This window comes from Phoenix dactylifera, chromosome 2 (genome assembly GCF_009389715.1).
Source record: "Phoenix dactylifera cultivar Barhee BC4 chromosome 2, palm_55x_up_171113_PBpolish2nd_filt_p, whole genome shotgun sequence".
In the NCBI taxonomy this organism is placed as follows: Eukaryota; Viridiplantae; Streptophyta; class Magnoliopsida; order Arecales; family Arecaceae; genus Phoenix; species Phoenix dactylifera.
Window position 1 is genome coordinate 26,383,388 of NC_052393.1, and position 24,456 is coordinate 26,407,843.

A 24,456-nucleotide genomic window follows, 5' to 3' on the forward strand; every position below is an offset into this window, starting at 1 on the left:
TGTACGTTGGAGGAAGTGGTGATGCTCTGGTTCTTGGGCATCATCACATAGAGAGCATCTCTCCGGAGCATTCCAACATCCTTATAGATTATTTGCTGTTAACAGGGTATTATGATAAACCAAGCCAATTGAACACTTCTGACCTTCTCCAGCAGATCCCACACCAGCATCCTTGGGGAACTGATAGGTGTTCTTGTCCGAGAACACCTTGGATTTGTCCCGTCTTCAGGAAACTTTGTCATGCGTTGAAGATAATGAAACGTCCTTCAGAAGAACAGCAAGTTTAGTCAGTTCGGTTATCTCTGCCATCGCCTAGTCGCTTAAGGGCAAATTGCTTACATGATTGTCAAATATAAGGGCAAAAACGACCGCGTTCTTCTATTTTATGCATTGTTTGGGAACTTATTGGTAAATTGGTGCAGCAAAATCCCTGGCGGATGTCATATTTTCTTGGCAAGAGAATTTCTTCTCCAGCTTCACTAGGTCTACATTCACTGATTATTAGGATAAGCTGACAGCAAAGAAAAAGATTTTAATTTAGATCATAGCATTAGGAAGGCCCCAAATTAAATCTAGTACCTGCAGTCACAAAAGCAAAAAATGTATTTGAATCCTGGAAATTGAGACCCACATTATCTTTATATCCATATAATGGCAAAAGCTGACTGGACATCGACTTTACAGCAAATAAGATGAAAACGCCCTGCTATAAATGTAATAGTTAGATTCTGGTGCCAGTATTCAATTTCATATGTTGCCGACCATTTGCATTGCTTCAACGGCTTAGAGACCAAATGCAACTCTTTGTACAAAATCTGGTCTTCTCTTGCTCGGCATCCGAATAAGCCCTGTAATTTGGAGCTCCGTAACTGCTCTGCAAAACCTTGCTCTGAAAGAACTCAAGTTAAGGACCACAAGGGAATAAGATCAATAGTCAATTAGAGTCCTACAAAAGGGGCCACAAGCCCGTATATAAGCAGATTCAGATTACTACTGATAGTGAATTATATTATTCTAGGATGGAAATATAATGTAGAGACATTTCCCAAAAATACCAGCTCCAAAGCAGCTAGGTTTGCATGCATCACAATCACAGACAAGTTCTTAGCAAATCATAAACACATTCTAATATAACCCATTTAAGCAACATTTATGGCAGAAGTCCAAGATGACCTGATGCATGAACTGTATACCCTAGATATTACTGCATGATTTGGTGTCTCATCAGTTGCTGGAATTACAAGAAAAACAAGACACCTGGAGGATACTGAATTGTAGCTTCACTCTCTGAAGGTGTGGCTTTAACTTTTTTTGATGCTGGTGAATGCTGCAATTTACGTTTGGTTTTAGTGCCAGCACTGACTGTTGCCTTGAAAGATTGGTACCAATCAGGGAGATTGATGATGTCACCATACTCTTGGGCAAGACTGTAACTGCAACCAAATATTTTAACATTTTCAGATCACATATAGTAGTTGGCATTATGAAGCTTTTATATGGGAATTGAGTTAGGTTGCAATACGGTGCGACTGCAAGAGTAATCAGATGGGTGGATGGGGACATGCGTCATAGTCCCAGGAACCACCTTGAATTGCACTGATCCAGCAGATGAGGAGGCAGGATGAGTACCAATACACAGGGCATGGGACCATCAACTTTATGCAGCGAGTGCTTTATATTGCAACCTAAATCATTTCCTTAAAAGGATTCTGTTGCTAAAGTGACAGTTGCATACATCTCACTAGAAGCTGGAAACTTGAAACTGCAATAGAACTTTGAGTTTCTATTTCCAAAATGACTGGTAGCAATTAAAATTCACTGTGTTGGTCATATTTCTATGGTGAATGTCAAATTTCAGTAATGTGGCATGAATTACTTGATATCGACTAAATATGATACATGAGTGCTTATAAAATAAGGGCAAATTGCTTACATAATTGAGGTATCATGCATGGACGATGATAAGACATTCCCACGTCTGCTGCAGCATCTGCACTGAAGATAAGTTGGGGACTTCAGAAGATCAACCTGAATTGTTCTCCTTGGATCTCCAATTAAAGCCTAGGTACAATAAGGAACTTTCTTATATTATAGAAGTTACAAATTTCATAATCTGATCTTCAGGAACATTGAAAGGACAGACAGCAATTGTTCATCTATAAGGGGGGCAAATTTTAAATTATTTTTTAATAATGTCTGGCCCGTAGTAGAAATGAATGGAGAGGAATATCTGCCAAAAAGGGGAAAAACTGAAGAATAAGAAGTATATTTAAATAGGTGGAACAGGTGTTCACTGGTTATAGTTATCGCATTATTGCAATAGATGTTATTATATTACCATTAGGAATATTCTTTATATCTAAAATATTCAATTCCAAATAGTTAAGACAAGGCTTGATGGTCACTGTCGTGGTTTGGGTTGTGAGTTTCTAGATAGTGAGTGCTGTACTACATGCATGTGCACGTGTACAGATACAAATAGGCATGCACACACTGTTCACCAAATGTCTAATTTCCCTTTACACTTGTACATTTCACCTAGTATTAGTCAAGCCCCTGCAGCAACTCGGTTGGTTGACACTGCACAAACAAGCACGAATAATTGATGCTAGTGTCAAGGCAAGGTCACATTTCTTCCTCAACCATGTGAATAGAAAGTGGCCTAGAATTGACTTATTGAGATCCATCATCCATGACAATATGCTAATAGATGTTACCAGAGCCAAAACAAATTGACCAGTTGGATAGGTGAACCAGCTTATTGGCTAGTCCACTTCCTTTAAACAGGCTGGGTGTTCCTCAACCAGCAATACAGGCAAGTTTCAACTAGCCATTACTAAACCGATGCTTATAAGATTATTTTGTCCTTGTCTTCACCCCTATTTCTTTGTAAAGTCTGTGGTTTGGTCCTTCTGTATAGAACCTTTTTGGAAAAAAGAAAGCAAAACCAAAAGCAAAACTGCTATGCACGCAATCTGCTTCTGAACAAACAAAGTAGAAGGTTGAGAGAGAAGTGACACCCTTCCTATATGTAGTTCATGAGCCAAACATGTAAACTACCACCCAAGCCTAATTCCCATGGTCTCAAGATTCACGGCCCTTTTCTTGGTTATACAAATGGCCTACAATGGAGAGGAAAAGGGGAACTTCAATAGGAAGGGAAGCTCTTATTTGGATCCTCTCCAGGTACACACTACCTATTTGATATGGTACAATAATGCAAGTCAAGTTACATCAAAGGTTGGACTCCAACCCTTCAATACCATTCACCTATATTCAGGGCCTACCAGACCATACCAAATCGGCTGATTCGGAGCACACCGAACTGGATGGTTCAAGGTGTACCAAATCGGACCAGTTGGGTACCATCATGGTTTAGCTGATCCGTTTTGATTATAAGAGGCGGCCCTTCGAAGCCCTAATCTCTCCTCAGCCCCTATTCATAGCTCCCCTGCTCAAAGCTTTGCATTGGAAACTTGTCATTCCTGTAGAGTTGACGAAGATGATGTATAACGATGGCAATGATGACCTTCCTTACAAGTGAGTCTCTCCCCCCCTTTCGCGGTCCCGTTGCTAGATCCGAAGCTGTCAAAGCTCCTAGTATACAACTCGAAGATTCTCTGCCTCTCTCTCTCACACCCTCTCTCACCCTATCTATCTTGGTCCCATCATTGGATCTGGAGCTCCTGAAGCTCCCAGTCGACGATTCAAGGCTCCTCAGCTTCTCTCTCTCCCTCCCTCTCTTCTTCCTCTCCCCCTCCCTCTCTCTCTCTATCTCTCTCTTTTTCTCCCTCCCACCCTCCCTCCCCCTGTTTCAGTATTACCGAATCAATCATCGGCCAGTACGAGCCCTGGTACTCGTTCAGCGAACTTTACCGATATTATTATACATGTTTCAATAATGTTTGGGTTCAAAAAGTTGGGCTGCCAGTTTAGTGGAGTATTTCAAGTTGGACTAGATGTCTCACGCCCAAGCTCATCCCAAACTGGCAAAAAAAAAAAATACTACTATATTTCACTTCTCCATATTCATTGAGAATGACTCATATGAAATCTTTGTTGACCAAATTCGAGCTTAATCTCTTAATTCACTAATAGAAATTTAAGAAACATGTATAGAATATATATCTTTTATTTCCTATAATTATTTTAGTTATTTAATAATCAATATCACTAATCCGATTAGTTGACTTGGTGACCAGTCCTTAGCTGGGTCAGTGTCTCGATTGGGGCTGAAAACATGGCAAATGAGATTAAGATATCGGATTACAACGAAGAGGGTCAACGACAATGACAGGCTAAGCTTCAAGAATCTCTACTCGCCATTATTTATTGTGCTCTCGTGGACTCCCTATGAGCTTCTTAGTTTTGCAATAGAAGTTCCATAGACTATCATTGCTCTCCATTCTGGTGTACTTATCACATTAGAAAATTAAAAGGATAATTATATGACAAATGAAAATTTTAGTTGAAGAAAGACATTATGACAAGTTGACAACAATGATGGCATTTCATGAAATAAAGCTAGGCCAAATAAATTAAATTAAAGTAAAGATAAGTGATTTAGATATCTATATGTGCAAGTCATAAAGAAATTAAGATGCCAATAACATAGAGACCAATAAAAAGAACCCTATTTATAGAAGAACATGAGTATGGATACTTACTGACTGTAGAACATCAACATGTTTGAAGCAAACTATTTCATGGAACGGTACACACTCAATGGGCATCAAAAATTTCCTGTTTCAAAATCAAAATTACTGTACAGTGAATACCCTTTTGGGACAGATACAACAATAACAGAATTTAAGTTGTTAAAAAAAGAGTAATGCATCAAAGATTTTCCTTTTCTTTCCTGCCCTCCTTGCATGCAGCTAAGGCTAGATGTATATACCCCAGTTGTCCATTCAACTTTAATTATTCATGATACCCCTTATTTACTAACAACATAAATAACAATCTGTGATTTACCTGAGCATGCAAAAGAAATTATTTTGATGTTCCACCAATAATTCTGCATACATAAAAAATGATAAAACTAACAGATTGACTGAACTTGATTTTTCTTATGAGTTTTAATTTTTAAACCTTCCTTATCCCTCTTCCTTGCAAAAGCAGAAACACGTGCAGCACACGGAGATAATTATATATTCATTATCATCAATTTAAAAAAAATACAGCTATTTTATAAAATATAGACATCAAAATTCAACATCTATTTTCAGGTATTCCCTATAGTAATTAGGCAAGGTCAACAATTATTCACTCTGATGTTTGAATGTCTTTTTTGAAAAGCTTATTTGCTATTACTATCATCCATCAGTTTATGGCAAAACATCAGAGCTAATAATTGTACTTTTCAAAAACAATTATCAACTCTGATGTTTGAATGTCATAAACTCATAGATGATGGTAAAAGCAACAAAAACTAAAGGGGAGTGCATCTAATAGTTTGGTGCAAGTGCATGTCCATGCAGTTGTCTGACTCATGTTTGATGTAAATGTTATTTAATATGCTGACAGATTTGGTAAGTGGTTTGGTTATCAATGCATTTTGGTGCATATGCATGTACATTTGATGTTAAAGATCACTTAATTATTATATGGGAGTCCTTTTCCACTAAAAAAAGTAGAAGAATCTATAAGAATGATTGCCTCCTTAATATGGGAGTCATTTTCCACTAAAAAATGAAGCAGAATCTATAAGAATGATTGCCTCCATTCAGGCAAATGCCACAAGGCACAAGTTCTGATAAACATCACTGAACTCTAGCAATGCCAACCAAAACATCCAGCAATATGATTTTAAAATCCAGTGCCAAGGACAAGAGTCTAAAGTCTGTTAACTTCAGCTAAGCAAAATTACAAACCCATACATACCCACTTACACACGCATGCAGTCACACATATATATATAATTTGAATTAACAAGTTCCTTTTTACTATTATTTTGATTTTACTTTGAAAGACATGTTGCATAATAGATGACAAAAGGCAGTCTTTTTAAATGAATTATATGCTCTATTAAATGCACAGGGCAGGCATTATCTTAACTAGAAATTTATTTAGCAGACGATCAGACAGTGGACCCAAGGGGAAGGGGTGAAGAATTGGACTCTGGACTTTGCTTAAGGTTTTGCAAATTAAAGTGGAATTTTGCTCTATGGTAAGGCTAAGAAAAAGGAAAAAAAGAAAGACTGAGACCACTGTATGTGCTGGCTAACTTCTCTGTCCTTGCAAAGGCTCGTTGGAATAGTATGCCCAAAGTCCTTGCTGGCATTTACAACTGGTTCTCTATATAGTAATGCTTGTTTCCTTTTATGTTAGGGGTTTTCTGCATAGTAGGTATCCTTTGCCACAGTTACAATTTCAACCCTATAGTACAAGTTTCAGTTAATACAACATTTGTTTCCATCTAACTAATTGAATTTTTTATACTTTTCTTGTCACAGTTATAGGTTTACTGCCTACTATAGTAGTCCTTGCTAGTTACAAATTCAACCTTGTAAGATAAGTTTCAGTTAATGCAACGTTTATATTTGTCCCATAAATTTAAATCCACTAACTGTTGCCTAATTCATGAATCAGTCTCCCAATGATAGTCTGGTCAAAACATCAGCAACTTTGCCAGGGGAAGAATGTATCAAATAAATTGTACCAACTTATATTTCTAAAAATAATAGTGAGTAATATCAATATGCATATATAAACATAAAATACAGAAAATTGGATTGGCAACAGAGTGTCCCAACAAATTTATTATTAGAATGAATGAAAAGAATAACAAGAAAATGCCCAGATCTAAAAAGACATCGGCAGAAAAGTAATCAGCAACAGTTGTATGACATTGCTCGATATTTCACCTCAACACCAGATTATAGTCAAAGGTCCAACTGGGATGTGGTAAACAGCAATGGTTAGGCAACTTGTCTAATCACAATTGAAACAGGAAACACAATTGAAGATGAAGAATTTAAGCCTGGCTTGATGTCCGCTCCATCAGACAAGAACTTCATCTGACTGGAGGGTGATGCATCGAGTGATGCAAAATCAACACCAGACAGAATGCCAACAAAATTAAGGCCAAATTTTAAAGCAATTCAAATATTATATGATAGTGTGACATCAGAAAATGGTAGACCATAAATGAGTACTTTGGAGCAGGTATGAAAAGACCCGATTGGTTTGTCATTGAGTATGTCAACATGAGAAAGTATGCATATCGGGTCTGTGTACACACAGAGCTTAATTATTAGAAACGGTGACCCTTGTCAGCTCAAATGCATGTATCTCCAAAATAAAGATTTCAACAACAAACCGTAGAGAACATTCAACCTAAACCTGTTTACAATCTTACAACTGTAATCCTTGTCAATTTACTTTTGTACTCCATATCGAGCACAGTTGTAGAAACTCCACGTAAAATAGAAATAGATCATAGTTAAGAACTCAACAATTCCAAAGGCAATAAGAGGTTGACTCACCAAGTACATGTCTCTTGAAGTTTCTATATTCCTTTAGTATTGCAATTTGTTTAGAGTAATATAATAAATGATTATGGTATTGTCTCTACTTTGCATACTGATCGTGTAATATAAAGCTAACTAAAGCACTAATTACTAAAGAAAATAAAGAAATAATCATCACATATAAGCGAACAAGACATCTCTTGAAACAGTGATAAAGGATTTTCCTGTTTGATGAAAGCAAAATAAATACAGTACAGTATAGAGCAATCATCACTACCAAAGCACTCTGCATTCTTCAGTATCCATGAAATACAAAGTATTTAAACTTTCATAGATGGACAACTGACTACATGTTATGATAAAGAGAGCATCAAACTACATATACATACAAGATATAAAAGGGATCCTACCTGACCATGCCTTCCAACAGCATAGCAGCTTTGTCATTCACTGACAGTGTTCCCTTTCCCGCACTCAGCGATATTGACCGCCTGTATATCACCATTAAGAAATTTTTTTACTTCCTTGTGTTCCTCCTATTGTATACCTTAGGACCTAATCCATGTGTAACAGGTCAACTAACCTTAATTCCCTGAGAACAAATGATCTTTTTTAAATGCTTCATGAAGATTTCATTGAGTGGCAGGAGAGAGATGAATGTTTAGTGACCCAATCTATTGTAATATGCAACAAAAAATATGTGAATTCTGTGATGCCTCAAATGTAATATTATGAGTCTGAACGTGGACTTCAAGTATGGTTCCAAATGGTAGACACTTGATCTTGCTTCTAAGCCTTTGGTAGAATTGTGCTCCATAGCTGACCCATCTTACTGGAGCAAGGCTTGGTGCTGATAGCATGGTTTTAACAAATTTATTATGGCATTTGCTTGAGGATGTGAGCCATATATAACAAAATATTTAGTTTCATGGCCCAATTAGATAGTGTATTCGCTCCAGCATTTATGTTTCGAGATTAGAACTTAGACCTCCATATTGCAGTGTGTTGCTCATATGGTGTGAATCATTTGTAACAATCAAATTTAGCTACAAGACCAATCAAACAATGCACTCACTCCAACACTTCTGCCCTAAATTTCATGACATTAAAAACTAGATTTGCTGTCTAAAAATTGCTATATCTTCAAAGATAAGCCATGTTTTACTATGTTCACTGCTTGGTTGTCAGCAGAGGAAGAGCTTTAGCACAATAGTAAGGTTGCTCCATTATAACCTGAAGGTCATGGGTACAAAATACAAAAACAGCCTCTCTGCACATGGGGTAAGGCTGCGTACCTCTAACACCCTCCAGAGCCTACAATGGTGAGAGCCTCATGCACTGGGTCACCTTTTTCACAGCTTGGTTGTCAGCAACTTCACTGGTTTTGTCAAGTTCCATTTTGAACCCTTCCTGCATATTTTTTGCAAATTTCCTTTTCCTGGTTATGCACCTAAGAGCTTTGATTTATGATCCCTTGCTTTCTTGATCATCCTACTTACTACCCTTTGAGGTACCTTTTTGGATTAAATTTGACACAGAACTCCACTTCCTTCCATTACCCTTATTTCCTTTCATAGTTCCTTTTGGCATTTCAATGTTGTTCAGAGCTTTAACTTGGTGATATCTATTCTGGGCATGTATTTAAGATATTTAAAGTATCAAATTCCCCTCCTTTTGGGATCTGAAGGCCCTTTGTTTCCTTAGAGTTATTAGTTTTCACTTGCCCTTTTAGGTGCTTCCAGTGCATTAAAGAACAAGTTGGTTTCTAGAAGCTATTTCTGAATCAAAAGTTAGATCAATATCAAAAACTAGCTAGTTGCATCTGATGTATCAGAAACTAAGGCAACCAAATTATACTATAAATATATCCAATTTTTTGGATTAAACCAAAATTTCATAGGTTCTGTAGGCATGGTGCTAAGTCAATCAACATATGAACTTAGCCTAGCAAATTATGTCATAGAAAGACAAAATGCGCATGCAACCACTGATGAAAAGCAAAATTTTCCAGCTTGCTCACTCAGAAGAAGTCCATCTGATACAAGCGTTCTAGTTAAAGAATGTTTTTTTATTTACATAAAAAGTTAGACAGACTGTATAATATATTTATTTCGATAAAATTCATTTCTTTAAGATTACAAAGAAGCAACCCATATGAAGATTTTTCTAATTAATAACAGAAGCCAGAGCATGAGTGAAATGTGTAAACTTCACATAAGAGCTTTACAGATGTGATCAGATGCTACAACCGGTGGCATGCTTATTATCATATTTTCAGCATAAGCATATGTGGCAGCAGGCTGAGGCAGGTTGAAGTGGCTAGAAGGAAACAATTAGCTCAATAAAAACAAGCAAAGAAAAATGCCCCAAATCGATATCATGAAACCAATAAATATTGTGAATCACCTTTTTCCTATTATTACACTTCCAGTGAAACCAACAACAGTCGGGTTTCAGGGTTCTATATGTGACCTTTCCACCCCTCATTGCTAGCATCTTTCAGTTGGTTCCCTACCCCTATCTAGCATAAAAACCAAAAAAGTAGATACTGCTTACTTATGAATATCTGTGCATTTTTCTTTGAGAACTGGGCCACCTCCTCCAGAACTTATTATTGATTGAAGTTCTCTCACTCTATCTTGAATCTGTAAGAACAAGAGGATCCATCAATAAAGTCTATTTCCATTAGAAAATTGAAATTAACAGTAAAATCTCAAATGCGTAATTACTATGTTCCACGATGTATCTAAAAAAGTTGAACTATTGTCCAATAATTTCACAAAAATAAAATATAAAAACCTGTTTAGAACAAATATTACAGGTAATAGATAAATTATACCTTGTACAATGTTAAAATGACTCCACATCCCCTCAATCATCTTGAGCTTATTTTCTGCATGTAAACTTCTATTTGTATATGGCTTAGTTTCATAATTCTCTACTTCTTCCCTAAAATCTTTTTCTGCCAATAAATATCCACCGTAGCTTTTCAACAGAAAACCTCCGTTGCTTCTCATCCAACCAGAAAAATTTCTGTCCAACATTATATTCACTAAGACCCTGAACATCAAGTCAAACATTTTTCATTTCTGATACTCCTCTAAGACTGTGAAAGGGAAGTCAAGGTTAAAAAGCACTTTATGTTTTCATTGTCACTGATTTCTTAGAAAGATAGGCTATAGGTCAAGGTTCGCCGAACCGGTATCAGGACCCATACCAGTTGGTGGGCGGGTCGGTACGATGCTGGTTCAATATCGTGCTGACACATGGTACGCTTGGGCGTGCCGGTTCGGAGCCAGCACACCCTTTTTTTGAGTTTTTTAAGTTTAATTAATTGATAATCATTTTTTTAAATTTTTCAATGATTTTAAGTCTAATTTGATGTTTTTTTATGATTTTTGATGTTTCTATGATTCCGGTGTAACCTAAATGATGCATCTTGTTATTTTAAAGTGATACAAAATATAAAATAATTAGTGAAATGTTGCATGTTGCAAACATAAAATATCCTAAAATCAACTAATAAAGTAAATAAAATAAAATAATATAATCAATTACATATATTTAAAGTACAACATACATACTGATATCCAAAATCTCGTTGAGTGGCAATGCCTTTCATAGATATCCGGATCATTAGCATAGTCAGGAGGCACATCAGCCCACTCCTTTAACCAAGCAGCATTATAGTCTTGTATGTTCATTCCGTAAGGAACACTCTCTGGGTTATAAGCACTCTCAAATAGGTGTCCTCTGACTGATAAAACGGCTGTGAAGGAGACCATCTGAATAAGCCGGCAGCAAAATCGACCCGTAAGATGCTTTAGGCTGCGTAGGATAGAAGCCATTGGAAGATGCCTTAGACACACCATATCCATATCCGCATCCATATGGGTCATAGGTTGCCCATAGCTGCAGATAATAAGATTCTAGTATACGACTGAAAACCTGATACGTCTATGGATGCTACTCCACATGCAAGGTGATCTATAGCTGTAATGTATCCTTCTAAATGATCTCGAGGAGCCCTTCTACATGCAATCATATCCTTGCGGGCTCTACCAAATCATGCACCGTGGTTCCTATCCTATGTAACATGCGTAAACTGGAACTCATCGATGAATCAAAGACCACCATGCGGCTGTGTCTCATAAATGGTGGTCTCATATCCTCCACTCCTCTGGCTAGTAGATCCATGACCACCAAAACTGCTGCTCCTAATCTCTAAATCTGAGTGAACTGGCTCCTCCTCCACACTCTCCATGGGGGTTGCTGGTGCCTTTTGTTTTTCTTTTTTGGTGCATTAAGCAGCTGCATGCTTATCCTTTGTGCCACTCGCTGCCTGCTTACCCTTTGTGCCACTCGCTGCCTGCTTACCCTTCGTGCCACTCTTCTTGTTTATCATTCGTGCCACTTTCTACCTACTTTCCCTTTGTGCCCCCTCTTTGCCTGGCTATGTTAGAAGAATGTATGTCGCCCTCCTGACCGAGTCAATCAGATAGCATAATGGCCTCGTCTAAGCATCTCTGATCATATCTCTAAGAGGATGTCTTGAATAAAGAGCCATATGGTGACCAGCTCCCCAGTGACCCCTGTGGCTGTGGCTAATCAGCTGAAAGGATACGTGAAATATTGCTCTCTGCCCATAGCGCTGCATCGATCTTAGCCTCGCTGGCTATAAAACTAGCCACAAAACTGACCAGTCGTGGAAGCAATCCTCACTCATCAAGCTCTGTCTCATACTACTGGCCCACAAGCCATCCGATCATAGGATCTTCCTCATCATCAACAAAAGCACTATGAATCAGATCTATGTATTTTAGCTCCACTTCCTCCTGAATGTACTTCAGCCTCAACCTCAGATTGTAGTAAACATATACAAGGTCATTGAGGCGCTTCTGTATTTGACTTTTTCTCTACTTGCTATGGATGAGGACGAGGATGGACCAGTTGCACTCACGGCCACTCGAGGAGATCATCTGAAAGAGGATTCGAATAGCTAGCCACTTATGATTTTTTGCAGACAAATCAAAATAAATCCACCATTCAACTACAAAAATATTGAAGAAAATTACATATAAGATAGTATCGTATTAGTAGCCATCTAACGCCGGATAAATATCTTCCTAATGTGTAATATATCCGGATTCATACTTTTCTTACAAGAGCTGTCGAGACTCCAAAGCTGTCAGTGCCCTCTCTAAATATTCTAGTCTGTAAAAAAAATCGTGTTGTAATATGTTAATAATTTAAGATACCAATTAACTTACACATGTCACTTAAGTTAACTTACCTTTTTTAGACATAGAGCTGTGACTTCTGGATCAAGCTCAATCTTGTAAATCACATTACCTCAAAAGTTATATCTATTTTATCTAATACATAATACTATTATTTATTTATTTATATATTTTTTAATAATTTTAAATTAAAAAAATATGTTTAAATACCATAAATTCTGAAAAATATGTATTTAACTTCATAAAATACTTCTAAAATATGTATTACGTACGACTAATTTTTCATATTTTTTTGTATTAATTATATATTTTTAATTTTTAAATTAAAAAATAATTGTTAAATATAAATATTTAAAAAATTAATTTCAACTCAGATCCATATAGAACCCAACAATGGATGCAAAAACTACTTATTCTTCAATTTTTTCCAAATTTAGTCCTAAGTCACTATACGCATGATCGTATTAAAACTTAAATAAATGGATACTAAATTTTACTAGAGAGTAGCTTGCATGCCCCCAAAATACGCTTCTGATTTTACATTTTTTTAAATTATATTTTTTAATTTTTTATTTTTTAATCCAAAATATATTTTTAATTTTTAAAATTATATATAATTCAAAAATTAAAAATTTTTATGTTATCATATAGATCATCTATAGATCTACAACATATCATAAATCATGCCCAAATCAAAAAATTTAGCATGATCTCACTTTATTTTGTAAATTTCGAGCTATTTTTTGGAGCCCAAAATAATAAATGAGATAGGAAGAGGAAGCACATCTTATTTAAGCTTGAATCTTTCTTCAATCATGTTGAATCGGTGTAATTTTGCAAACTGGGGGAAAAGAAGAGCTGAGAGACGTTTAGAGTTACAAAGAAAAAATGTCGGACCTTCCTAACATCTTTTAACAAAAGAAGAAAAGGGGGAAGAAGCCTAGTTCCGAATCGGGTCAACTCGGTGTGAACCGTTCGAACGAAACCGGCCGGTTAGCAAACAGTTCCAGCCAGTTGGGTCCGGTTCCAGCCCTTTCAGACTGGTTTAGAGCCGTTTCCGGTTTTAATACCTGAACCGACCCGGTTCCCCACGGAGTCAGCTCAGTACTGACCAAACCAGATGGTTCGGTCCAGTTTAGCCAACTTTGCTGCAGGCACCTACTTCTTGTAAAAAGCAGCAATAACTCTTCCTCCTCTGTATGGTTTGGTTAAGTGATTGATGGTTTACTAAAAAGCCTAAGTCTCATCTTTCCAGCAAGAAGTGTGCCGACATATGCTTACAAGAGTAAAATCCAAATATTTTACATTTACACTGGACAAGTTATTCCCAAATTTATAAGGACATTAAATCAAGAGGGCATAGATAATAATGGTACATCTTTTCACTGCTAAAATGAATGTGAGTATTTCCAAACTAAAGTTGTTTGGAATATTGGCAAATTTGAGTAATACTAATCAAGATATGTTGAACCGGCCCGTACCGATCAATTTCCAAACTAAAGTTGTTTGGAATATTGGCAAATTTCCAAACTAAAGTTTTTTTTTTAGTGCAAATCATGTTCAACCATTTGGATCTTCAATTTGGATGGCCTATCATTGATTTTGAAGGTGAGAGGGCCATCTTAGCCATCCTCTCGAGGATCTATTAGGATTACCTGACAAATTTCCTGCAAGATTGATGGGAGATTACTTTATGGGTCTTTCCAGTAAGATTCAACAATGTAGTAACACTGGGATGACATTTAAGAAAAATGTTTAGTCCAGTCATTTATTGGTTGCTTAAGCAGTTAGGTTACACCTTAAGCAGCATATCTGAAATAACATGAAGTCAATTTGATCTAACAACTTGGAGGCATACTTAGCATCATGTAGTTGCCTGCATCTTCCAATATTCAAGATCATTTATTTATCCAAGTTGTTTAGGTTAAGTTATAAAGACATCAACGTTTCGTAGGCAAAATGACATGTCCATGGTTGCTAAGTGTTCCAGGAAACATATTAGTGCTTCTATAGCTCAGAATATCAATTCTTTTAGTTTTTTTCTGTTTTTGGATGACCACTCCCACTGTACCATGAGTTTCAAAATGCTGAATGCTATATCTATTACACATTTGAAGAGGGCATCTGTGATATGTATATAATTAAAAATGTATCTGAGCTTAAATTTTTAGAATGCCAAACAGAAAAATCAGATATTCTGTAATTACATGGTAGCCAAGAGAACTAAAGACTCTGCACAAGAATAAATACATCAGTATAACAGGGTTTAGAAATGAATCTTCTAGATGAAACTGGGGATAAAATTATAACTTAAAAGTAATACCTCATTCATTTCCTCTATGTGGACAACCCAAATGTTAAGCAAATGAGAGAGTGATGCTGCTGGGAGCTCCCTGATCCAATAGAAAAAGTTAACAAGACATTCATATATGTCTAAGATAATACAATATAAAGAATGCTTCAGGAATTTAGAAATCAGTTGCACCACAAGCACCATCAAGTTAATGAAAGACCAGTAACTAGGAAGGGTGATACAATCCTGAGGTGAAATCCATGGCTAATATAACCTGAGCGTGCATTAGGTTAATGACGAATTGCAGATAAAATTTTGCAAACTTGAAGAACTATTTCACTCGTTAGCAGTTATTTACTAGTAGCTACAAGAGGACCAATTTACCACGTGGTTTATATTTATAAATGCTACAGCCTTCTTTCAAGTATGGGAGTTTTTCTAGCAATCTATAACAGTAAGCTAGCCCAGTTTAAAAAAGTTCTCATGGATATTATTGCATTAGTCCATGTTTAACTCAAAAAGATAGAAAACATAATATCTGAAACAACCTAAAAGATATGGTTAGCACATTGTAGCCATGAGGTACAATATCTAGCCACTTGATTCTTAGTTGAACAGTACTTACATACCTTACCTGTTGTATTGCCTGAGCAATAAAGCCTCCTTTAGCAAAACCAGACTTTCCTTCAATGAGACTGCGACCAGTCAATGAAGATAACTGCAAGTTATGATCTGAAGCCCTCAGGTTGTAGAGAGTTGGATCAATGGCCTCGCAGAAAATGTCTAGTAGTTGCATATTTTTTTGTTTTCCAACTTCAAATAAGCACTGCCATGGATAGCCAGAGGTCGTAGCATCATATGCCATAAGATAACAGTGATTGGAACATGAGGTTTTGACCGATCACAAGAAATGACAAATCAACTAGAAACACATTTCTCAAAAAATGAAAAAGGTGCCCTTTAGCAATAATATCTATTGCCAATGAAGCACATTATTTTGCATAAATTTGGACCATAGATGCACATAGTTTAAATTTTGAACAATTAAAAATGACTTAATAGGTTGAACAACAGAAAGACATCCACATACTAACATTGACCATGCAAATAAACCAAAAAAAGAAAAGAAAAGTAACTCACTTCAAGTGAAAAATAAGCATGCATGGAAAACTCTCTGATCGCCCTACTAGCTAAGATAACTAGGAAGAATCACATAGGGGGCAATCCATGGATGAGGATATTGTGGACAAGTTTGGAGTCCAAATCGAAAGTTCAGATTGAGGGTTCACATTTCTTCAAATATAACTTGAAGATTTAGCTAAGTTGAGCAAAGTATCTGATTCTATGAGAAAACGGTACAGTTTAATATTTTACATGCTGACTGCTACAAGCATGGTGTATCCCAATTGTCCCAGACAATAGTTACAGAAATGGTGGGTGTTTGTCTCTAGAAGATATTCGCACTCCCAAAACAACAACCTCAGACTTGTCTAGTAGATTCTGTGGCACCTCTCAGCACACCATTTTACTATGAAGTACATCCTTTTTTCCACACGACTCCAGAAGAAACTATTCAACATCATAATCAGCCACCTTTATTCTTTCTTGCTTACTCCAGAGGTTACTTAGTCATTCATGAGAGACTTGAGACTAGCCCTAGTAACTAGTAAGTATCTACCTACGACTATGCAACATAACATCATTGACTTCCATCAAGCCAATCACCGAGCCAAGATGTATATTTAGAAGGAATAAAAATTCTTCATGCTCTAAAACCATCAAAATTTGACACCACAAATGGTTCCTAATATCAACTAGTGCCAAATTTTATTCTCTAATTGTCATCTAAATAAAAAAAATAGAATTTGTACAACCAAATATGCAATATTTCCGATTATGTTTTGCAAATATTTCCATCTTCTATGTCCTTTATCTGCACCCATGGTTTCTTATACTATCAGTTGTACTCCAAAAGTTGCTTATTGCAGGCATTCTAGCTCCATAGAGTAAACATCATATGCTTTGAGGGTTTCCATCATAAGTGTGATTTTTTAATATTTTTAAAAGGAAAGTACAAGTGTGCAACAATATTCAAAAGGCAGGAGCAACATGTGACTATAACAAAAGGTGTACATAGTTATATGGAAGAAAAAGGCTGCCTTGCTGCATAGTCAACATGGAGATGTGCAAAAAAAACAACTAAAGTTGCCTCTTAATATCTAGATTTGAGAAAATCTCAGCAGTTCATGTTTTTCTATGACTGTTCCGCATGATCATTGTGACTGCAACATTGAAATTGAAGAATTGGGCATACACATTTTCTTATTGTAAATAAAATGGACAAGTTTAGGCTTTTAACCATAATATTTACCTTTTTTCTTTTATACTACTCCATAGAGGATGAGCCTTAGCACAATGGTAAAACTATCCTATTATGACATGGGATCACAGGTTTGAAACATAAAAACAGCCTCACCACGTGCAGGGGTAAGGCAGCATACATCTGACCCTCCCTAGAACTTGCAGTGGCAGGAGCCCTCGTGCACTAAGCCGCCCTTTTTTTCTTTTATACTACTCTACAATAGCAAAAGTCCTTCAAGGGATGGACTCATCTCGAACTTAAATAATGGATCAGTATAAAAATAATAAAAATCAACATATTCGACCATCATTCTGAAAATATGTTGCATATGTGAAGCTTGTGCACATAGATGTCCCGCAATATTCTTTGAACACTAGTGACTAATTTGCCCCTACGATGCATAGTTTTGGCAAATATTCCCCCATGGTACATCAAGCCAAAAGGCTTGCCCTTTAGCATAGACCCTCCAATGGACTCATGAGGCACTAACTTTGAGAATGGAAAGAAAAAAGCTTTACATCCTTTTCCTATGACTACTAAATATAAATCAAAAGATTTTTTTTCTCCTCTCAAAACAATTCAACTGGGTTTCCATTGTAAATGCTGTTACAAGGCATGAAAAGTAGTTGGGCTTTTCATAGTTGGATTATAAAAGGTTTTTAGGGCTAGAATTTAGAGTTATACAAGCTTGAAATTGCATATGGATTACACAATCAGAAAGGTTTCAAGTTGAACGAAGGCTTTTATACAGAACTACACAAGTCTTAGTGACTTAATTTGAGAAGGAAATGTAATTCAATGGCCAACAAAGAGTGCTAAAGCCAAACAATAATATAATGCAGCACCAAACATTCAATGGCATTCAGCTCTAAGCAGGGTGCTATTCCCTTTGTTAAATAGAAAATATCCAAGCCTCATCATATGATGGTTTGACGTGTCTATAATATTATTAAGCCAGTGCACCCAACAATAGTCAGAAACCAAAATGTCAAACAGATCCATTGAATTAATGGGCCATAACCCAAACTGGTGACTTTGGTCAGATCATAGATAGGAATTCCTCATCAATTACCACCATTAAAATAGTAAGTGATTACCTTCACCTAGTCAAGTAACTTCAGCCATCAAAAGAAGGCATTTCAGACAAATCAATGGTGCACTTTTTGATGAGCCAAATTCATTCTCTGCAGATTGACCAAATTTATATTATCAAGGATACATCCCAGTATTCTGACTCAACTAACTATTGTATTAGCGATCAATAGACATGGTAGTTTTTTGAGAGGATTGTGGAGTCTTTGATGCATCTACTCCTGATTTACCTGGTGCCTGAAGGCACATGATAATTGGCATAAAGCCAAATAATATAAAGCTTAAAAAAATCTCCAAATAGAGATAAAAGGCTCATTGATGCAGCCTTAAATGTCCATTTAAAGCAACCTGCTAGTAAGGCTACCATGTATCTCACTAGAGTCGAAGTATTTGAGCTGAAAACCCATCCAATCCTCTTACCATACATGGAGGCTTAAATCATCTAAAAGAATATCTACATGTAACCCAACCCAGAAAGAGAGAGCCGTTGCAGGATTACAGGTGGCAAACCACATATTTACCATCAATTCTTCCTATCTCCCACCAATTACTCAACCCCTTGGTCACATGACTAACAAGCATGTATGAAGAGAAGTTGGGAACAGATCCGTATGCGACAGCATGGAAGTACAGCTCTCAAAATAAAAATAATAAAGCACGAGATGTTTCTGAAGGATGATTTTTCTTGAAAATCCAGGATCCTTTCCCCGCAGCAGAAGAAAACCAAGGAAAAATCCCGCAAAATAGCAAACAGGGTGAGAGAAACACAGATCTCACCGCTAGCAACCCAAGCGTGTTGCCTCCTAAGAGATTCACGCTCACTGCCTCTCCCTGGATTTTTGTGGCTCTCGCAACTTTTGCGTGACTTTTTATAGTTTTGATGGCCAACCCTAGCTACTTATAACCACCACATAAAGCCCTACGCAATGATATGTGTGGGATCCTTAGGGATCTCTATTCTCGACCGTAGAATCACTGAGAAATAATTTTTTATAAAACGCCTTATATTCTTTTAATTCCGAATTTATGGGCTTCTACAAATTGCAAAAATATCCATCAACACTTTGTAATTGACCCCTGAGAAATGGAGATTAAATTAATGAAATCCCTTTTGCTTACAATTTTGTTTATTTATCCTTCCACCATACTATATTCCACATAAGCTAATAGGATCGGAAAAATATCACTGATTAAATCCCTAGCTTATGTAATTCTTAATTCTTATTTTGTAATTTAGTTGGACCCAAAAATTGTTTCTTAAACAATTTCACAAATAAATATTTTATTTATAATAATAATAAAATGTAATGAAAATAATTTTCATAAATCTCACTAACCAGTTTTTCTTTTGGTCCAACCTCATACAAACATACTGAATATACTACCTCAAATTGAGGCCCGTGGATTTCTAATTGAGCATCTATACAAATTTATCTAGTGCACTCAAGATCCAACTTTGTCTGTATATTTGATCTTGAGAAGACTATCAACAATTGACTCAGTCAAAGCACAAGAACACACCAAATATATATGCATAGACCTCTTAAGTAGTTAAGTCAAAGGACATACAAACTAATTGTGCTGAATACTCTTCTCAACATCAGTGATCACTTTCAGAAGGTATTCATATTTGGATCCCGTTCAATGCATGTACTCTTACAGTGCACCCACTCATCTGCTTAAGGTCTCTACCTCAATGACGGAGCCTATCATCCTACTTATATAGCGGCACAACGAGTGTAGGCCTAAAATATGCAACTTGGCCTAGAACAACATGAGTTAACAAGGAACCGAAAGACCACCACTCCGCGCCTATGATTCATTAATCATGGGTGTGGTCCTTCTACAATATTACCCAACATATATACCATGTGAACATCTCATGTCACAATCAAATACCCAATAAACAAATAAACATATATGTGAAAAGCAGAAAAAAATAATTCAATAATTATTAAAATTGATTTACAAATTGATTTCTGAGGGTATATATCTAACAGTTTCTTTCATGCATAAATACTAAAAGGGTATCTGCACGCATATATTCAATGAAGCGTTAAACTGTTTTAGAGAGTAGTAAACAGGTAGAAAATTGTTCGAGCTGGACGTCAATTACAATGTAATGATGATTGATTGTAAAAGGTAATATAGTCATTTTTCTATTCTCCTTCATAATTTGTATAAACCCACATAGAACAATTAGTTGTGCTAGATGAAGACTAGAAAGTTTTGGCATAGTTATTCCCAAGTTCCATATTTTTTTAGTTTTCATTCATTAGAGTCTCTTCAAGCCATCTATAGTACGGCAATTGTTCATCAAAGGCATGATTACAATAGAAGATGGCAACTATTCAATTACAGAAGATGGAAGAAGCACTCAGTTGCACTCATCATAATTTTCATTGTGCTCTAAAACAGATAGATTATGTTATAAGACCTACCATAACAGCAGAACTCCAACCCTTTTGCAGCGTCCTCAGCTCAGTTAGCCCATGTATCAAACTTCCACCAGTGCCTTTCAGATTTTTTTCCCTGAAAAGGTCTTGTTGCTCATAATTCTAGCATCGACTAGCCTTGAATATAGAATGAATTATCATGCAAAAATATACATGATATGGATGCCCATACCTTTGACAGGATGGAAGATTGAAAGCATGATTACGCAGAGAGTCAGGCAATGAATCACACTGGCCATGCTGGAAAATCTGCATGTGGAATCAATGGGAAAATAATACAGAGTACGAATTCAAGATTTATGTCAAAAGAAGATCTCTGAAACATTAGAAACAAGTCAATCAACATATTCATCAAAATCAAAAAGCCCATTTGCAAAGGGATGCCAAAGTTATGATGATGGTATAATTCATGTCTTTGTAGTTTCCATAGTGTAGAAGAAATTACATAAACAAAGGAACAAGCATATCTTTACAGTTTCCAGAAATATTATTAGACTAAAATATTTGTAAGGGTCGGTACAGATACCTTTATTACTACTTCCATCAAAAAATAAAAACGAAACCAAGATAGTGGTTCAAGGTGGCTCACTCTATATATGAAAAAATGGATATGGGAGAATACTATCACTATCTCAGACATTTAATAAGAGGGGAAGAGTAGTATGACCTCACAATCTTCATCAGGTATGTCCAGGCCCAGAAAACTCAGAGGCTCCATTTCAAAGTGTTTAATGCATGCAAGCTGCAGAAAGAAGCTTTTTTCACATACATATACTCGTGGAGGCAGCATGGTGCAGAATTTGCCTCATATGTTAAAATCAAAGTTAAAAGGGCAAAGTGCTAACCTTTAGAGCCCTTACGAAAGAAGTAATTGTTCCATCATGTCTAAGGAAATAGTTTCTTAAGAATGCTGCAACTTTGTGACCGATACTGAAGCCAGAACATGATTTTACAAGAACAGACTCAACTAATGCATTCATCTTCTCACAAGGAGATCCCAATGTGAACTTAGAAGGATGCAAGTGTTGCTGTGCATCTGATAGAAGAAGTCTCCTTGGGGCATCAAAAGTTGTTGCAACTCCCATTATAAAGATGATTGGAATCTTGATCACCCATTCACTAAAAACAGGAACTTTTTAGGAGCCAGATTGCTAGTAAAAATTAAATCTGTGGGCAATTTTATTAGGTCATGGTAGAAATTTTTAGGTCTATGTGACCACATAATGTCATGGACCGTTGGGCCTAGTCAGGCATAAAGAAGAAAGATAAAGCAGATTAGTGTCTATTTTTACAGATTTTATGAGATTAACATTTCAATTCACTGTGTTCTATTTGATAAAGTTTCTAATATGACAACAGAGTGATTCAGCTTTTGAACTTTTGTTTAATTTTTGGCAGATATCCATTTTATCCTCTATTTTTTTCCTTTCTCTATGCTAACCATCTTCTAGAACTTTGGGGCTTCTATCACAGACCTCAGTGGTTTACCAATTACTGGAGAGGAAGAAAAATAAAAAACCTTGCATTTCAAAAAAAAAAAAAGGTTATGATATCTTGTTATGAATGTCACTTGCAAATGCACAAGAGAATGAAAATTATTTCTTGAGTAAATAATATGAATTTAGAGTTTATTATTGAGAGCTTTAGACCCAATGAAGCTGGTTCTGGCTGGTTACTGAGTCTACCTTAGATCTCTTCAAAACACCAATCCTGGACACAAAAAATGACTTTGAATCAGACTCCTCCATAAAGGAGATCATGTCGAGGTTTCTGGAAGGCTCTGTCAATTTAATAGAAGGGGGTACCATATCCGAAAAATGTATGAAACTTGTAGGTTCTTACTGGTTTGATTGATTTAGTACCAATAATGAAAACAATTACAAGTGTGACAGATACTCTTTAATTGGGTACAAACTGTATAACAGGGCACTATAAACAAAAAACAGTAGATCAGTTTTATCTCTGATTATGATTTTGTATTATGAAGCTGTGCTGCTTCATAGGTGATTCAACTTATGGCAGCTTGCCAAACAGGAAATATTTCATAATGTTATCTCTAAAATAGGACCCATTGTGGAGGACTGAAATCCCTTGGCAATATCTCTAGTTGTGCAAGGTATCAAAGGTGGCAGGAGAGAGGCCTCTAGAAACCCATGAACAAGAATACCTCAGCATTGTGATGAACTCGGCCAGGACAGCGCCACAGCATCGCTCCATATCATCGATTATCAGAAGGATAGGATTATCATAGTTCTCCGGCTCACAGTACCATGAGGCCAGTATATAAATATCAGCCATCTAGATGCAAGGAAAGACGGCAAAACAACCATGTAAAGGGACAAGCAAACTGGAGCCAGAAGAGAAAAATATCTGTTCTTTCAAAATTTAGATTGATGATAATATCAGAATTGAAAAAAAAGTAGCAGCAGTTTCTTACATCGGGAGCCTCTGAAACCAGCTGTCTCAACAAGCTTCTGAGACAGCCAGATATCCCATGCTTAACCGAGAAATCCAATGATGAGAGGTAAGCCACATGGCATCCACTAGATTTCAGATGCCCGCCAAGCTCTTGAAACGTCAGCAGATCATCAACAAACTCCGCATTTTCTGTACCAATTAAAATCAGTCAGCACATTAGAATAAGATTTAGTTCCACGAGCTACAAGTGGGGAGATCTTACTTGTGAAGATCAATGCCGTGGGTATCTTCCTGCATATAGTATCCGTTACAAGCGGATAGGGCCTTTGAATCTCAGAAACTTTATGTGGCCTGATGGATTTGATGTTGGAGAACGACTCAAGAACCCACCTTTGTACTTCATCAAACAGATTGAGATTGATCTGCCTCAAAACATCCTGAAAGAAGAACAAAGGGGAATATCAAACTCGTTAAAGAACATCTTTTTTCACATGAAAACAAGAAATCGAGATGCACGAAGAGGCAGACGACACCTTGATGGTGGAGTCGATCTTGGACCAGGTTCGGTTGAAGGCTTGGAGGCGAAGCTGCTCATAGATCCGATCGTTGGCTTCTTCAGGCGACGAGACATCAGATTTCTCAATGGACTTGGGGGAAGAAGGCGGCAAGTCAATCTTTCTTCTCGCTCTGCCACATCCGGAAGACTTTCTCTCGGATTTTCGAGGCAAGGCCTTGTGGAGAACGAAGAACGGCTACGGAAAAGGGGCAGTTAAGCGAAGAGAGGAAGCAGACGAAGGAGAGAAGAGAAGCGGTGAGAGGCGAACCTGGAGATTGTTATCGACGTCGTCGGAGGCGGCGGCGGCCGAAGAAGTGGGGGGATCAGAGATCGGAGAGGGCAGCATTGGCTGGTTTCGAGAGAGAAGACTGAAGGCTAGGGTTTATTTGGGTCCGTCGTGACCTCTTTTGCTTCTCCTATCAGGGGGCCTGCGGTTGTTTTGGCGGGAAGAGTTGGAGGGGAATCGCCGACTCCTCGGCAACTAATGGTTTTGAACTAATTTCGGCGTATAAAGTACAGATACTAATGGAAAACGCCATCATGATAAATTTTAGATGGAAATGCATA

General features: G+C 36.8%; 1 protein-coding gene across 2 annotated transcripts; it reads right to left on the reverse strand.

Moving 5' to 3' along the window:
* Positions 1-512: 512 nt before the first annotated feature.
* LOC103716087 (origin of replication complex subunit 3) lies at positions 513-24,456 on the reverse strand. Of its 2 annotated transcripts, XM_039123785.1 has the most exons (17): positions 24,158-24,456; positions 23,867-24,085; positions 23,596-23,770; positions 23,353-23,522; positions 23,083-23,213; positions 21,761-22,034; positions 21,583-21,657; positions 21,088-21,164; positions 20,901-20,991; positions 15,635-15,831; positions 15,036-15,105; positions 10,029-10,117; positions 7,883-7,963; positions 4,668-4,743; positions 1,934-2,061; positions 1,269-1,433; positions 528-889 (listed from the first exon to the last, which is right to left on the reverse strand). In XM_039123785.1, the coding sequence occupies exons 1-17, from the start codon at positions 24,233-24,235 to the stop codon at positions 784-786; spliced, it is 2,202 nt and encodes a 733-aa protein (XP_038979713.1). In that variant the 5' UTR covers positions 24,236-24,456; the 3' UTR covers positions 528-783. The 2 variants fall into 2 exon arrangements, with proteins under 2 accessions (XP_038979714.1, XP_038979713.1); XM_039123786.1 differs by lacking the exon at positions 7,883-7,963 and having other exon boundaries at positions 513-889.